At 39.3% G+C, this 18,763-nt stretch overlaps 1 protein-coding gene across 2 annotated transcripts in view; it reads left to right on the top strand.

The window, feature by feature from the left end:
• The window catches only part of PDZRN4 (PDZ domain containing ring finger 4), a 153,300-nt gene that overhangs the window by 118,097 nt on the left and 16,440 nt on the right, over window positions 1–18,763 (top strand). For both annotated transcript variants that reach the window (XM_083182698.1, XM_083182699.1), the window contains exons 2-4: window positions 1,546–1,799; window positions 2,648–2,750; window positions 17,491–17,589. In XM_083182698.1, coding sequence (XP_083038824.1) covers window positions 1,546–1,799; window positions 2,648–2,750; window positions 17,491–17,589 — 456 coding nt within the window. The remainder of the gene's footprint in view (window positions 1–1,545; window positions 1,800–2,647; window positions 2,751–17,490; window positions 17,590–18,763) is intronic.

Below are 18,763 nucleotides of genomic sequence, written 5' to 3'. Positions count from 1 at the left end.
CAGCCACATCACATAAAAGGGGAATACGAATGTTTACCTTCAGGGGAAATAGCGCAGCGCAGTCCGGTCGGAGCTCACTATGTTCAGGTTTGAACATAGTCCGGTCAATGGTCAGGGAAAGGAAGATGTGCCGAAGTGACCGAGGCCGCCCTGGGTCACCTATCTTATAGGGTCAGAAGGGGGAGGTCAAAGGCCATTCCTATTGGTCAGGGTTTGTATGTCAAGTCCTCTGTGATTGGGGCAAAGGTGCAGGGGGAAGGTGAACTTTGGAGTCCTTTGTCTGTACGTATCGTCGTCAGGGGTTGTAAATAGCAGTAGAACCGGTTACAACTAGATTCCTTTGTTATACACTTTTTAACAGAAACTGTCTTGGGAATATGGATTTTGTCCATAACTATCGGGCCGTATGGATTGCGATTTATTCGCAATGACCGGAATACTGCGCATAAGAAACGGAACGGAACGGTACTAAACATTATACAGACGGATGTATGCAATGCTAACTAAGCTATGTGTGGTGCTCTAAACCTTTAACTCTATTTTTTTTTTAATGTCAGTATGTTATTATGAATTTATGTGTGATAGTATGGCTGCGCTTCTGGTCCACTTTGTCACACAGACTCGGGTATGGAAACTTTATTTGCGCAACTCTGCGAACCAAAATGGCGGCCATACTATCCTAAAATGGTGTGTATAAAACTCGGCATTGACAGTTCAAATGTTCTCTGTAAAGCGCTGCGGAATATGTGTGCGCTATATAAGAAACTGTTAATAAATAAATAAATATTAATGGCTTGCATGTAAGATCATTGTAATCTGGTACCACTGGTCCTTCTATTTTATTGGCATAGGAGGTATAAATCTGGCCTACACTGCATCTACAGCTTCCATAACACAGGCAACCCTTGGTGATCTCGCTCTGGCATCACCATGTCACATCCTCTATAAGCTCCAGTGTAGCTGCAGAAGAGCTTGTACTCAGCACGCACTCAGCACACTGGTCACTTTGAATGTGATATTCTGCAAATAAAAGAAGCAGGATCAAAAGTTTTAAAATGATATGCTGAATGCCTGTATATTCTGTGTGTTACTGTGGCTGTATATACATATGAAATGCGATGTTACAGGGCTTGTGTGTCATATTTTGTGAATAATACACATTTTATGTAAATAGTAAAAAAAAAATAGACGCTCAGCTTAGGCAGAATTGCTGATTAGCGGAAAGTGTATTGCTGTTTCACAAACTTAAACAAATGTACTGCTTTGAGCAGAAAATGGCAGCCGACATTGTGTTGTGTGATTATAATGCGTGCCTCTTTAGCTTGGAACTTCTCAGAGTTTAAGTTTGTGATGTCATTTATCGTCAGTTGTGTTAAATGCAAATATTTGCTTTTCCAAGCAGGAAATTACCCAACAGCTTCCAATTGCAGTGGAGTTTTACATTAGCTTCAGCTAAATGACAATACAGTAGTCTATATTTTGCATTGACTAATTCAATGTTTAAAGCTAAAATCATTAAATGTTATGCTTTGTGCTTTAAAATAGGTTAATGGGAAGGATATTTCAAGAGCTACTCACGAGGAAGCAGTTGAAGCCTTTCGTAATGCTAAAGAGCCAATAGTTGTACAAGTCTTAAGAAGAGCACCTACGAACAGAGTCCATGGAAGTGTCCAGGAAGTTCAGCTTGTGAATGTGAGCACACAAACAGACATCACATTCGAGCACATCATGGCTCTAGCCAAACTCAGACCATCCACTCCACCGGTTCCTGATATTTGCCCTTTTCTTCTGTCTGACAGGTATGGGATTTTCCATTGCCAATTATTTTAGTCCAGACCTAGATAAAGTATATACTGTAGAATAATAATACCATACAAAGTGACCTTTGATACATTTACAGTAAATGGTATCTTTGAACTTTCTATTCTCAAGGTTCAACAGCCAGATGATGCCACACAATGCAGGCAATATCTTGGCTCCAGCTGTACTAAAGAATCTTATTTTACTTCCTGCAGTTTTTCCCCATCAACAAAACTATGCTGGATAGCGTATGATACATCTAATGTTCCTAAAACTTATCTCGACATTGAAAAAAGACAGTATTCTTTTTTTATAATCATTCTATGCCTTTTGGACTGCATGTAGAGATAAGACAGATAATGCAAACTTGCAAGCGAATTAAGAAAGCAAGCTGCACATCAAGCCATTCAAAGATATTCATTGTAAATGAAAGTATTTTTCGATTTATTGCTAAATCTACTTTTATTTATTGAAGTTATTGTGTCTACATCTTACCAAAAATAAAATGTGGAAATGGCTTCATTAGCAGACAGGCTGAGTTTCAAAAAGACAGATTGGAATCCTGCAGCTGCGGAACATTGCCAGCCCTTTGTTATGGATGTACTGCTGTATTTCTTTTGATTTGGTGCACAGATCATTGCCCGGAATCCAGTTTAAGCTATGAAAATGACTGCTCTAAGTGTGCAGTAAATGAAAAGAAACATATCTTTTTGTTCAGTGTTTCTTTAGATTAGCAACCCATCCTAACCTCTTGAAATGAGAAAGCGGCAGATAAGTTTGTCATATTTTAATTAAAAAGAAGAACATTGTCTCATCTGGCTTTCTTGTACCAATTTTTCCCATATAGCTGCCATTCTCTTCATCCATTGGAGCATGAATTTTATGAAGGTAATGAGTATCTTTCCAGCCTGCCTGCTGATGGAGATAGAACGGAAGACTTTGAGTACGAGGTGAGATGATATTTCATTATGGCTGATGGTTAGCGTTTCTCCCCAGGCATAGCAGAACTCATTAATAATTATGTTTACATGTATTATTTGCTGTGTTTAATCACAAAGTGCCTAGTGTATTTCTGTTTTGTGTCAAACAAAGAAAATCACTTATTCCATTCTTTTTTTTTTTTTTTATAATGAACTTCCTGAAGTGTTGGCATTAGGTATTTAAAGTTGTTTTAGTTTCTTATTAGACTTTTACTTCTGAAAGCCTTAAAGCTGCTTTAGGAACAAAAAATAGACAATATACTTTCAAGCCTGAGAAGAACCCAATATTATCTTTAACTTCTTGCTGCACCTACAGTAGTTTAGTGGAATGTAGATACTATAACTTACTTGCATACATTATATAAGCACATACAGATAATGCTTAAAATGATGCTGGCCAATCATGACACCATGCGAAGCACCATAATCTTTTAGTATGTTAACTCTTATGAGTAGGGTCCTCCTTCCTCACGTACTCACCCTACCTCTTTACCTCACCTGTGCTCCTGTCCTGTTCTTTCCTTCCTCTACTTCATCCTCAGTCTCCTCGACAACTTTGACACCAACTTCTGAACTGATGCTGATTTTAGTTCTACCAGCTATACCCCTATTTATACTGTATTTTTTCAACACACCCTGTACGTTACCTTGTAATTTGTTTTTTTGTTTGCTATGTACGGCGCTGCGGACACTTTGTGGCGCCTTATAAATAAACATACTACTACTACTAATCCCCTGGAAAAAGTTTCACCCAAGATCACACCATGAAATTTCAATTTAGTGTATGAGGGAACTTTGGATATGACTGCATAATCGATATCTCCAAAGACTTTATTCACCTATGTTGAGGTACAGTTAGCAATTACTAATTAGCAATTTTTTAAAATATTGTTATGTTTGATTAAACAAATTACAGACACACACATGCGCACACACATACACACATACCTAGAGAATGCATGATTAAATATACAGGGCCAAAAGAACATGTAAACTACAGTATATAGTTTTTAATTTACAATGCTCTATACATTCACACGAGCATGCACTTACTCAAGATTGGATGCTGAGGTTTTATCCTCTGCTTCTGCAGTTCTTCTCCTACCAGAGTGTTGGTTTTATCCAGGACTCTTTTCACTAGTTTATCTGTAGTTTACTACTGGTCTATTTTTCTTTATAAAAAAACACATGCCTACCTTTTGCCACATCAACACTTTCTAATGGTAGGTGGGATGTCCTCAAGAAAGAGTATAGGGAATTAGGTATGAAATTAAAGGCGAGGACATCTAGGGTAATATTCTCAGAATTATTACCAGTGCCACGCACTAGCCCAGGGAGGCAGAAGGAGATCAGGGAGGTAAACGTGTGGCTAAAGGACTGGTGTAGGAAGGAGGGATTTGTGTTCATAGAACACTGGGCAGACTTCTCGATCAGGCACCATCTTTTTTGCCGTGATGGATTGCACCTGAACGAGGAGGGGGCTGCGGTGCTGGGGGGAGGGATGGTTAGAGGGTTGGAGGAGATTTTAAACTAGGCAATGATGGGGGGGGGGGGGTAGCTAGATACTATGGGACCCATAGTGAGAATAGTAGGATTGGGGTCAAGAATCAATTTGGAGGAAGAGGAGGGGGAGGACATAGTTACAGGCAATGTCCGGGGTACTAATAAGGGTAATATTGTGGGTAATTCATGGGGTGCTCCAGGAATATTATGTAATAACAGTAATCTTACCTCATTACAGCTCTTAGGTACAGATGACCTTAGGGTATGGGAAGGAGTTAACGACATAGGAAGAAGTTTCAAAACTGTAAATAGGTCAGACAGTGGGAATGGTGGGGAGGCCTGTAGAGAGTCTACTAAGGGGGAGGTGGGTACAAATAAGTTAGTAAGGAATACAAATAAGTCCAGAGGAGAAATTGAACACAATTTTAGGGACCCAAATAAAAATAAACAGAAGCTTAGCAGGTAAAATCGGGTAACTTGAAACTGTGGTCACTAGGGACGATTATGACATTATTGTTATTACAGAAACAGGGTGTAACGAGTCGCACAATTGGGCATTATGCATGGAGGGATATACACTCTACAGAAAAGACGGAAAATAGAAAGGGGGGGTGTGTGCCTATATGTAAAAAATAACTTAACATCATGTGAGAAAGAAATGAGCACAGGCACAGAGGAAGACTACACGGAGGCCGTGTGGGCAGAGATAACCGACAATAACAAAAAACCTAATAACAAAATTTTAATAGGGGTATTCTATAGACCACCGAACATAAACGAAGGGGATATGTCTCTTCTTTTAAACCAAATCAAACAATCATCAGATTAGGGTCAGGTATTAATTATGGGTGATTTTAATTTACCTGATATTGATTGGAAAAACGAAACATGTAAAACAGCAAGAAGCAGTGGGTTCCTAAGCTTACTTAAAGATCAGTTTATCACACAAACGGTAGAAGCTCCAACTCGTAATAAGGCATTATTGGATTTGGTCTTAACAAATAACATAGATTTAGTTTCAACCACAAAAGTAATTGAACACCTAGGGAACAGTGACCACAATATGGTTTCACTGGAAATCAACTTCAGTAAATTACATCATAAAGGATCGACAAAAATACTAAACTTCAGAAAAGCGAACTTCGAATTATTCAGAGAAGCCCTAAAAAGAATTGTGTGGGAAACAGTTTTTGAGGGGATAAATGCTGAGGAAATGTGGGATACTCTAAAAAATGTACTCGAATCATTAACTATTAAATACATTCCTAAAGTAACTAAGGTTAAATTCAATTGAAAAAAGCCACCATGGTTGGACAAAAAAGTTAGGTCAACAATCAACTATAAAACAAGAGCATTTAAATTCTATAAAAAATAACTTAAATGAGGAGGCATAAAAGTAAAACTAACCCCAACAAGTTTTTCAAATACATAAATAGTAAACGTAAAATTAAGGACAATTAACCGATATCAAAGTTTTACGGAGGACAAGGGAAAAGCAGAACTGTTTATTGAGTTCTTCTCATCAGTGTTTACTAAGGGAGAGCAGACTGTGGGACGCACACATACCACAAAGGGATGAACAAGCCGGACCTCAATATTGAATTCTCTACTGAGGAAATAATATTGAGGCTCAGCAAAATCAAAACAAATAAATCACCTGGGCCAGATGGGATTCATCCTAGGGTACTAATGGAATTAAGGGAGGAATTAGCTTCCCCTCTACATTATATCTTTGATAATTCACTATCATCAGGAAAGGTACCAAAAGACTGGAGAATAGCAGAGGTAGTGCCATTATTAAAAAAAGGAAAAAAGGAGGATCCCGCTAATTACAGACCTGTTAGTTTAACATCAATAGTGGGAAAACTGGGTAAAGTATTTGAAGGATTTTTAAGAGATGGTATCCAGGCATATTTTGACCTTCATAGTTTACTCAGTAATAACCAGCCTGGGTTCGTGCAAAATCATTCATGCCAAACTAATCTTCTTGGTTTCTATGAAGTTTGATGATAAATGATTACAATGGATGATTCAAAGTAAAGATGGCAAAACATTTTTGCCTGAGAGCCAAATTGGCTTCATTGGATCAATTTAAAAAATGTATTTGCTAACAATATTTCTGATATCTGCAAGATACATTTATTTTGTTAATAAAAATATAATGACAATTTAAACAATGGTGGCTGCTTATACACAATAATAAATATGTATTAATAGCATGTTTTACACCTTAGATTTGATAGTCATGATTTATATTTTTACTACATTAAATACAATACCTAAATAGAAATAGTAAGTGATACAGCTTCAGTAAATGCTTACAGTGTGCGGTTTTCACTTTATCTTGCTGTTAAGGAAACATGGTTGCCTTTTTGTTTTGAAAACCAGATAATCCCTACAATAGCATTTTTTTTATAAGCGAGGCTGAAAACCTAATATGTGCCCATTAAATCATGCCTATAAATGTAGGCTTTTATTTGATGTCTAGGAAAAGATTCATGTACACTTTACACACAGGAACATGTCCTGGAATGCAAAAGGCTTAAGGGCCTGTTTATCTATTTTCACCAAATATCCCCTTTATCTATCATTTCTGACTATACAAAATGTAAGGTACAGTAATGTATACTGTTTGCAGTTAAACCAGGAAAGTTATGGATTGCTACTACCATTAATGTATTGCTGAACATGCAGTGTACAATTCTAATCCTAGTTAGAGTACGGTATGTTCCAACTGTAGTCAATTATTAGTAGATTGGTGTTAAACAGCTGCTACTAATTACTTTATATTCACACATAAGGTATATATGTAATATACAGTATGCCAAGTTTACATATATACTGCATATATATATATATATATATATTAAGAAACTAGGGATAGAGGTTCCAGCGACTAAATATACCTGTGCATAAAATGTATTTATATAAAAAATATATTTATTTAAAAAAATGTGCACAATAGCACTACACTATTGTGCACATTTTTAAAATAAATATATTTTTTTATATAAATACGTTTTATGCACAGGTATATTTAGTCGCTGGAACCTCTATCCCTTGTTTCTTAATCTTTGTTATACACCACTTACCAAGGTGGTAATTCTTAGAGGATAGCCGACACCTTTCATATATAAGGGAATACCTGCATGTTTATCACTAGAACCTACTGTATAGGTTACTGTATTAACGAGTTCAGGACACAGGTGGCGCCTTACATCTTTTTCTTTGTATATATGTATATGTTTTATCATTTAGATTTTTGTATGCCATTATTTGAAGTAATTTTGTTTTGAATCTAAAATTTCCCTGATGGTGCAATACTAAAGATAAGCATGGGTCAATGTTTGGGTTTTGGTTTGGTTTTGGCAAAATCATCCTAAAATGTTTCTGTTTGGTTTGGTTATGGATTTCTTTAAAACGGATAAAACAAAAAACCATGTCATTTTGGACATGCTGTTCCTACAGTATTTATAACATCAATTACATTAATTTCCAGTGATTTACAGTGTGAAATAGCACCTTTACCTCCCAACTGTCCTACACTCAGCATTATTATGGGGTATAAAATGAATAAGTGCGGTGTGATGTGTCAATCGGATCAAGACTTACAGCAGGAGTGCAATTAATGTAATCTATACGTTTGATAGGCAGCCAAATAATTGTATATTGAAAGTTCACCAATTCATGTACAGTATGTTTTAATAATTAAATGCCTTTCACCTGTTCAATGAGCATACTATCTGATATACCAGCCCTAGATAAGATTGAAAAATAATACATGTTCCAGACTTGTGGCCAGAGCATTATCTCCAAAAAGCACATGGGATTGATAAACACAAATGTCTTTCTACTGCACCGCCACCCATATCTATTTAGCTGAATCTGACATCAATTCTGATTTCTTTCCCCTCTCTCTCCTTTTCAAAAAGTCATGCCATTCTGAGCCTGTCATCACTGATAAGTGAGAAGACATAAGGGAATCCAATTTTATTTGTGATTGCTAAGCTCACAACAGATTGACTGTGTTTACTGTTTCGCAACCATATTTGTGCTTTAGTTTATTTTTATTTTATGCATTTAGCACATACTGTACAGTCTGTATTTATTCGAGGATTCCCACGTTTTGTGTATTTGATACAGCTGCACTTTTTAGCAATAAAATATTTCTAGTATGCTCTATGTTCATCATCCATTTGTGGTAGGCACATACATATATTTGACATATACATGTTCCAAATAAACAAGCATTAGTAAAAATTCCAAACAAATAAATTCTATATATAAAAATTAAAAATTAAGATTCTATTTTGTACCCAAAGCTCAAGACAGGAACAATATAATATGAATGCTTTGGCTGGGGTAACTTGCATAAAAAGTTTCCCCCGGCTTTGGCATTACCCTGTTGGCTGTTTGGGCCCGGTCCTGGTTGCCAAAATACGGGGGACCCCCTACTCCTTTGTCCCCTGTGTTTTGGTAGCCATGACCGGCCCTTGAGCCTGGTGCTGGTGTTAGAAATCCTGGGAATCCCCTATGAGTTTTGACCCCTGAATTTCTAAAGCCAGGACCGGTTCTTTGAGCCCGGGACTGGTTATGCTCAGGAGGGGGGACCCCACGCCATATTTTTTTTAAAGCAAATAGTACATGTGCAATTTGCACATTTTCATGACTAATAGTCACACATTTACATTACTAAAATTCGCACAACATCGAGCCTATCACATTTTCAGATGCAAATTCACATCCCATTAAATAGTTGATATTTACAAAAATTAGCAATTTGAAAAAATGCGATAAGGCGCGATTTCAGAACCTTACTAAAAATCGCATCCTAATAAATGTCACCCATAGTTTGCATATATATTAACCATTTTATATATTTTACTCAGTTTTGGACTGGGGAAAGAAGGTCCATTGAGGAAATGCTAGGGGCCCTTATTTAGGAGTGCGGTTAGTCTTCAGAGTCGGTGTGGTTAGCCTCCACAGAGGCTTGGATAACCATTAGAGTGCAAGGTCTGGGTCCTTTGATAAATATATATAGTAAATGCTGCTAGTGCATGCATGATAATGTTTCACAATTATTACAGCAGAACATTGTAGAAAATACACTGTCTAGAACTTGATCCTTAGTGGAGGAGGTGGTTCCACAGGAATTGGGGCCCACTGGTGCTTTCCCCTGTTCCCATGTGGGCCATTCCAAACCTGATTTACTAGATAGTAAGCATTAATCATGCTCAGCTGATCGTATTATGGTAAAACCATGCCCAGCTGTTACACTTGACTATTTGAATGTGGTCAAACTGATGAAAACAGAATGATTGGCTAGTGCACCATTGTTCTTTAATTTTTACTAAAAAATACTGTTGAAACATTACATATGTACAAATCATAATACATCATTCTAAGGATGATTACCACACTTCTTAATGAATCATTGCACTTTTTATAGGGGTTTTACTTTTTATCCATGATATGCACAACATTAATTTTGGTACTCGTTTCCTAGCACGGCGCCTGCGATTTTGATTGTATCCATCGGGTCCTAAAAAATCGCGTTGTTCGCATCGCGTGCAACCAAATCGCATGCAATGCAATCGACGCGATATTTACATCGGAACCAATGTAAAATGGTCCCTGAGACCCGATTTTACATTGGGCCCAACCCGCCAATGCCAACCCGAAGTGTGGCGAGCGCAGCGAGCCCGCGTGGGGCGGCGGTACGCGTCCTCCGACCTTTTCATACCCCCACTATCCACGTCGGAGTGGAGTTGAATTTATATAGTGTGGCGAGCCCGAAGCGTGGCGAGCGCGGCGAGCCCCGCGTGGGGACGCGCATTACTTCACAGGTATTACGCGTCCCCTCGCCATGCTTCAGGGTCGGTGGCTCGCTGCGCTTGCCACACTATATATAATCAACTCCACGCCAACGTGAATAGCGGGGGTATGAAAAGGTCGGAGGACGCGTACCGTGGGGTGGCGTTAACAATGGGGGGGGCATTTCACATGTAAAATACCCATAAGGGTGGGTATACAATGAAAAATCGGGTCCATTGGCCCATTTAACATTGTTCCCTATGTAAAATCGCGTCCATCGCATCGGTCGCATCGCATGCCTTAACTTAAGGCATGCGATGGATGCGATTTTTTAATTGTCATGGAAAAGGCTAAAAATAGCCCTGAAATCGCGTCGGTCGCGTCCATCACATACCTTAAGTTAAGGTATGTGATCACCTGCGATGGGCGCCGTGCTAGGAAACAAGTACCCTAATTTTAGATGAACCATATCAGTTACAACTGTGATTATTTATTTGTGGTATAGACAGACCCAGAGCTTATAGAAATCTGTTTTGCTTATGTGCCCATTGATAGCAATTGGTTCTAAGGAGGCAGTATTCCAAAGCACCTGGTAGGACATAACTTTGTTCAAGCACAAGTCATGAACAGCAGCAGATAATACAGTAACATTGGAGTTCATGTTTGTACAAGTACTGGCTCACATGGGAACAGGGAAAACCCCCGGTGGGCCCCAATGCCTGATAGCCCACCTCCTCTTGTAGGGATCAGGTTCCAGACTGTTCACTTGAATTGTTGGGGGTTATTCTATCCCTGACGATATTTTCATCAGGTGAAAAATATAATCAGTTCAGTATTCAATCCTGGCAGGGACTGGCCTGCTACAGATTCCCCTCTGTATGTAGGATAATCTATATTGCCACAAATGGCCATGGAATGTGAATTCCTTTGCCATTCCGACACTCGACAGTTGGAACATTGAATACTGACTGTCGAGTTGATGTCAGAAGACTACAAAAATGTCCGTGATTCCGAATATCAAGAGCGTCCCAACAGTCGGAATCCAGATTGAATACCACCACTGCACAGGATTATGGTGTATTCTCTACAGTGCATTGCTGTTACTAATGTGGTACATTATCATGCATAGACTAGCATTATTTGCTCTATATACTTATCAAGGGGCCCAGACCATGCAATTGCTAATGGTTAGCCAGGCCTATAATCATGGGGTCTTACCACTGCATTAATCTGGTGGGCCCTTCATACCCCAGTCTGACACTGTACATGTGGTAGTGAACATAGATTGTAAGCTCCACTGGAGCATGGATTGATGTGAATTTCCAAGTATTCTCTGTCAATAGCTGGGAGGCTGAGAGGCTTGTGTAGAATGCTGCCTGGCCACTCTTATTGTGGGTAATTGATAATCAGTATGTCTGAGCAGCATCCTCTAACTGCATCCCTGGAAGCTCAGGAGATACCTGGCTGTCCCTGATAGAAGTCCCCTAGAATTATGGGCCCCTGGTCAGATGACCAGTGTGCTTATTCACTATGGCCATAAATATGAAAACAATAGTGAATCACCTTGTGCTAATCAGCAGCTAATAAGTCTCCTGGTGTCCACCCTAAGGCACCAAATTCCCACAAGTGGAACAGAAATTCCAAAACACAAAGTTGAGACAAATCAGCGCTTGAGGTCCTGGGGCACTGGGAGCTGTTATTCTAAATCCTCTATTCCGAATCACTCCTCTCCTCCATTCAGAAACCCCAAACAGAAACTCACATTAAATTTCTGACAGGTGTGCATGTAAAGGTTTCTTTCAGTTTTCAATCTGCGTTCAGTTTAATGCAGAAAGGATATAAGCACACTTACATTAGTATTCTGTCACGCGTTCACTGAAAGGTATCTTTAGCCACACCAGAAAGGACGACAATGTGTCACTTTTCTTGCCGTGATAGATAAGAGATCTTGCGTTCCTCAAAAGGTATCTTTAAATCCTGGAGTACCAATGAAAATCCGCTTCCACAGTACAAAAGGGGGATTTATTCATACAGACAAAAACATTAAAAACAGATTAAAAGCAATTCATCAAGTGAGGTCCAGGAAACGCGGGGGTCCGCTATTAGTGGTACCTCGTTAATCTCCTTTAAGGAAGTTCTTTGCCATGGTAGATCACCAGTGTCGTGTGGTGGGGTGAGGCAGGTGAGGCACAGCCTTTTCTGTCATTTTAATGTATATGCTGAAGTTTTGCATTTATAAAGTATGTAAAAAATGCAAAGAATATATATAAAAAATCTTATTTTTATTATTCTAATAATTTTTATAGTCAAAACTCTGGAGTAAAAAGTCTATGGCAGGTGAGGCAGTGCCTCACCTGGATACCTTTTCTGCACATCTCTTATTAAAACTCAGCAAATCTCCAGCAATATATACTGCTGCAGTAATGCCCGCATGTACCCCATGGCTGACAAATTGTGTGCAAATTTGGCTCTGGTACTTGCCAGGGACACCTCAGCCATTTACCTCACTGCACGTCCCTGATATACTATACAGTAGCGTTCTTTATTGACAATATCATCTTAAAGAGTAAGGATTTCTAATAACTGGTCATCAACTGGAAATGATTTTGAATAGTAGCAGGGATCTCATCACTGTTGAACATTTTAATATTTTTTGAAGATATACTCAGCTTCCTTTAAAAATACATTATACGTCTCACAGCCATAATAACTGTTATATTGCAATTCATGTATTCTTTTCCTCTTGCAGAACATCACTGCCAGTGATATGGTTGTAATGTTTGAAAACCCGACTGGGAAAATAATTTAGTCAATATCCCTTTGCTTTGTGTAGTTATTACGCTGAGGTTTATACATCACAACAGTTGTTTATAGATAACCCTCCACGAGAGCAAAATATATGACTATACAGTAGGTATTATATAACTGGCAGAACACATAATCTTATGATTGCAAAGTCTAAATGTTTTTGAGGTATACATTATGTCTATGTAAGCTTGTGATTCTGTTATCTTTTTTTACCATTTAATTTGCATTTGTGTAGAGAAACTTATTTGGAGCTTTTTTAAAATTTCTGAGCTCCTGTATGTTTGCATTTAAGCAACCTTAAAATCAGCCTGGTTGGAATGAACTTATGATGCGAAAAGGACTTGGTTCTCTGTGCGCACTACATAACCTGAATGCAGCTAAGCAATCAATGTATTTGATGTCATTCAAAAACAATAAAAAAAAGTGAAGCAGTAGTGAACAATGGTGTTCATTGCTTCCAACTTTCCCAACAAAACTTAATTACCACCATGTGTCAGGGGCAAAAAAGATAATAGCCACCATAGGGTTGACAATTAATACAGTCTCAGGGTTTTGAAATAAACACCAATGAATATAAATAATGAGTTTGCAGGGTCACTCTCCTTCTCCAAACATTACAAATCTCAAAACCCTGATTGTCAACCCTATGCCAACCCTATGGTGACTATTACCTTTTTTGGTTCCGTCACGTCGTGGTAATTAAGTTTTGTTGGGAAACCTGGAAGCGCTGAACATCATTGTTCACTATTGTTTCACTGGAATAAATTTATGGTCAATCAGAACAGAACTAAATCAACCAGTAATCAACATGTTGGTTATATTCACAAAACAAAATACAGAGGTAGCCACACTCATCATTGCCGAGCCAATCACCACATGCAACTTACACGGTGACTGGCGCGATACTGTCACCATGTGGGTGCACCTAATTTGCCTATGTAGCACAAAGATAAGCATTGAGTGGCAATGTCGCAGCCTAATGATTCTGCCCCACAGGTGTGATTTTGGTACACCAAAAAAGAGAGGCGTTATCTCGGCAACGATGAGCATGGTTAACATCTTTATAAAAGAACTATTTCCAAATGCAACTGTAAGCCTATGAGAAGAGATTAATAAATCAAACTAGATTAATTTTATTACAGTGTGCATGTTGTCCTGAAATGGGCCGAGAGCTCAAAGGCTTCAGCTTGATCTTTTAATCACAGTGAACTACTCATTTAAAACAACCCATTTGGGATTTATCATTTAAAGGGTAGTTTCCAGACACCTGTAATTTTCCCTTCACTTTTGCATGTTAAACATTTCCTTTTTTGTTATAACATTACTTAATAATCTTAATAGTGTCTTTAAATTATTTTAACACTTGTTTTACACATGAAGCTGCAATAAATGTTCTCATTTATTTATCGCAAACTTTTCATTTTATTTAAGGATTAATTTGCATATCATTGGCTACACACAGTCTAGCACAGTCTCCTAAATAAAGATGTGTTGTGAATAAGTGTGTTCGGTTTGCAAGTTGTTAATGCTCAAGACACTACTATGGTAAATTGGTTGCCAAAGCTGATTAAAACGACAATTTGTCTAGTTATTCTTTCATTGATGTATAACATCTGGCATTATGGGCAGTTACTCTCAGTAGGTTAGTGATCTTCACAATCACACCATTCTGTACTGTATTTATTTATTTAGTTACAGTTTCTTATATAGTGCAGCATATTCCGTTGCACTTTACAACAGTGATTAAACAAACTGGGTAGATACAAACCGACATGGACGTAGGAGGGCCCTGCTCGCAAGCTTACAATCTATAGGGATAATAGGAGGGATACATAAGGATAGCATTCCATAGCATGGCAGTCCCATCAGATTACAAAACAGTCCTGATGGGATGCAATTAGATATAAATGTCACTGGAGGTTATGTGGGGGTTCCGGAATATGATAAGCTTGCCTGAAGAGGTGAGTTTTCAGGGAACGCTTGAAAGTTTGGAGGCTAGAGGAGAGTCTTAGTGTGCATGGAAGGGCAGTCCATAAGGTGGGCGCTGCCCAACAAAAATCCTGCAAGTGTAAGTGGGAGCGAGTAATGAGTGTGGATGAGAGACGCAGATCTTGTGCAGAGCGGAGATGTCGGTGGGGATATACTTTGAGATAAGCAAAGAGATATAAGACGGTGTAATCAGAGTAATAGCTTTGTATGTAAGTAGAAGTATTTTATATTGAATGCAGTAATAAACAAGGAACTAATGGAGGGACTGACAGAGCGGATCAGCAGACTGTATGGCAATTTATTTTCCTGATTTGCTCATACTAGTATATATAACAATTTACCTTATGCTAATAACTGGTGTGTGACTTCTTGGTAAGCCCACTTTATAGGCATTGCCTTCTTCAGTCAGTGTTACTTTAACACTAGCTATTGGCTTTTTTATTTCATATTACACAGCTAAGTGAAATAAGAGCACAAAGTAATTCTGTATCTGTGATATCATTTATGTAGATATAAGATTGTAATCTTAAATGTCCATTGCCATTCAGAGTACATCCCATTGTGTGCATCTAGATTACAAAACTTCCCTTTCATAGGTTTACTTAAAATTCCACACAGAAATATGTAGCCTTAAGGCCCCCATACACTAGCCGATTTTGGTCAGATTTCAGCCAGATCAGTCGGATCTGGCCGAAATCGGACCAAAATCGGCTAGTTTTGATGTCCCCTCAGATCCAATGCGCGGTCCCGTGCGCATCGGATCTGCGTCGGGTGGTCGGACCTGCTGCACGTCCGACCACCCGACTTGGGACCTAGTGGGGCTGCGAGGCGGTAGAGGGAGCAGGGGGGGCTGGGGACGCTGCGGGGGACACAGGCGGCATAGAGCCGGGCAGGGGGAGCCGGCGGGAGCTGTCAGTATTGAATAAAAAAAAAAAAAGCCCATACAATGCATGGGCAGCCTGTGATTGGCTGAGCGCTCTCTCATCCAGTCAGCAATTGGCTGAGAGAGCTCTAAGCCAATCACAGGCTGCCCATTCATTGTATAGGCTTTTTTTTCTAGCACTGACAGCTCCCGCCGGCTTCCCCTGCCCGGCTCTATGCCGCCTGTGTCCCCCGCAGCGTCCTCAGCCCCCCTGCTCCCTCTACCGCCTCGCCGCACAGACGCTGGCCCCCGCAGCGTCCCCAGCAGCGGGGGACACAGACGTGTCCCCCGCAGCGTCCCCAGCCCCCCAGCTCCCACCTCTGTAGCCCCGCCCCCCTGCTCCCCGGGTTTTTTACATGTGATAAATCGAGACGATTTATCACATGTAAAAAATGGCACATCAAGTGCCAACCTAATCCAGCTCCCCCGGGGAGCATCCGGGGAAGCTCAGGGGGATGTCGCCCTAGTGTATGGGGGCCTTACGTGAGAGCTATGTGACCAGTCACTTCGAAGGCACATCACTGTTAAGGTGGCCATACATCAGAAAGATATTGTACCCAATCATACAATCTCAATTGATTGTAAGATGGATTGTATGCAGATTGTGTGCACATCTTGTGTACACAATCATACAATCAGCAGATGGATTGTATGACTGATTGTATGATGGATTGTATGCAGATTGTGTGCACATCTTGTGTACACAATCATGCAGCAGATGGATTGTATGACTGATTGTATGATGGATTGTGAGTAGATTGTGTTTCCATAAACTACCAAGGACTGCCGGGGATTTCAAGGGAAATTGTACACAATCATGAGCGCAATTGATCTTAAGATCGATCTTTCTGATGTATGGCCAGCTTAAGTTTTATCCTCATATTTATTGTGCTGTTTAAGAGCCTATTCAGATAAGTGTGGATCATTATGATCCCAACACCTGTATTTCCTGGGGTGCCGGAAGACAGCCCGGTAGCCAGGATTCCGACATTCAGTATACCGATATTAGAATCCCAACTTTGAAATGCCCAACAGGGGTTATTATCTCTTGTGGGGGTCCACGACCCCCATAGAGGGAGAATATAACTTGTGGTGAGAGGAGTACTTTCAGTCGGGATTCTGATGTCGGTATACTGACCATCGGAATCCCCACTATCTGCCTACAATACCACACCCTATTTTCTATAGTAGTCTGACAGAAGGCAGAAGATGCTAAATTGTATATGTATGGGTGGCCCATCTATTTATTTATTTACAGTTTCTTATATAGCGCAGCAGATTCCGTTGCACTTTACAATAGAGACTGTGATAAAACAAACTGGGTAACAACAGACAGACTTATAGGTAGGAGGGCCCTGCTGCAAGCTTACAATCTATATGGATATCTATTGTAAACACAATGCCATATATCTGAACTGCAGATGCATTCGGAACAATGATTTACATGTCTTCAATATCGATATATCAAGTCATCCTAAATTATCCTTCAAATGTACTAAACTCAGATTACAGTAATTGTACAAACACCATAAATGGTTGCGCAAGCGTGTGACTGGTGGACATACTGTATGAAAACCACTACACAAATAAAGTAAGTGCTCCTAACCAGTCACCCAGTCAGATTTAGGATTTCTAATTACAATCCAGAATAATTATATTTTTTTCTCCTTTTAGGAAGTTGAACTGTGTCGTCTGAATAATCAGGATAGACTGGGCCTTACGGTTTGCTACAGAACAGATGATGAAGAGGATACAGGAATATATGTCAGTGAGGTAAAGAGAAAATACGTTTTTGGGTGAAACTAGACACGGTACATGTTAATATTATATTAGTTAGTTCTGGATTAGATAGATTTTGCAATATAACTGGTGAATATAATGAATTGCTATAAGGTGAAACAATCATAAACTGTCACTCGACATGGGGTAGGCACCTTAGTGACACATTTGGCACTTGAGTATGTTCTGAGTGGCACTTATCGGGTCAGTGCCTTTCCTTCTGAGTATAATCTTTTACAAACTATACCAGGGGTGGCCATACCAGTCCTCATGATATAACAACAGTCCACATTTTCCAGACCATCTAGCATGTGGAGGGGGCCCAGCCGGGGAGGCCGCACATGGTCCTCCTCCTCTCTAAAGATGCCTCTGGTTGAAATACTTTAGTAACAGACTACAAATGATCAACTTAACTTTAATAATCTAAAAAGGAGTGACTGGGAACCTAACATTGTTAGTAAATATTTATTACTTTTGTAGATATTTGTATATTTTGTAGTTTGTTAATCCTTTCAGTGCTAACGTTGCTGGGAGAGATGCTCAGAATATCTGGTAAAAATGCCAGCATCACTCACAGCTACTGTTCTTTTTTTTATTGCAACATTTAACTATGAATTGACTTGGCTGTACTTGTATTTATTTATACTAAAAGAACAGTCGCAGTGAGTGAAGCTGGCATATTTAGCGGATATTTTGAGGCTCTATCACAACAATGTTGGCACTCAATGGGTTAATCATGTTTATGATTATTTAACCAAGTAATAACATTCATGAGCTCCCATATCAGCAAACTACTAATTATATAATCCATAATAGAAGGGACCACCAACCCACTATCGCCCTAGAGATGGATATCATTCAGTCCTAAAAAGGGTGCTTTAGTCAACAGTCCAACCAAATGTGTACAGTAGTTGGGAGTCAACTTCTATGTTACAATGCCAGCATGTGTCTGGGACACTGGGAAGCATCCTAACTAGAATAAGGGAGAAAACCTTAAATTGAGTCTCTACAACAGAGTAACTTACAAAAATAGCACATATGTTCTGAAACATCCCAGTCAATTCATCATCTGCCAAATCCAGCTGTTCTGTAATCAGTATTTAAAGAGGGCAGATATATTTCCTACACATTTTCTTTGAACATAGGGGCTAGACACGTGTTTTTAAAT

The sequence above is a fragment of the Crinia signifera genome, chromosome 4 (assembly GCF_055691185.1).
Source record: "Crinia signifera chromosome 4, ASM5569118v1, whole genome shotgun sequence".
Taxonomy (NCBI): Eukaryota; Metazoa; Chordata; class Amphibia; order Anura; family Myobatrachidae; genus Crinia; species Crinia signifera.
This window is presented reverse-complemented; position numbering and strand designations above follow the sequence as displayed.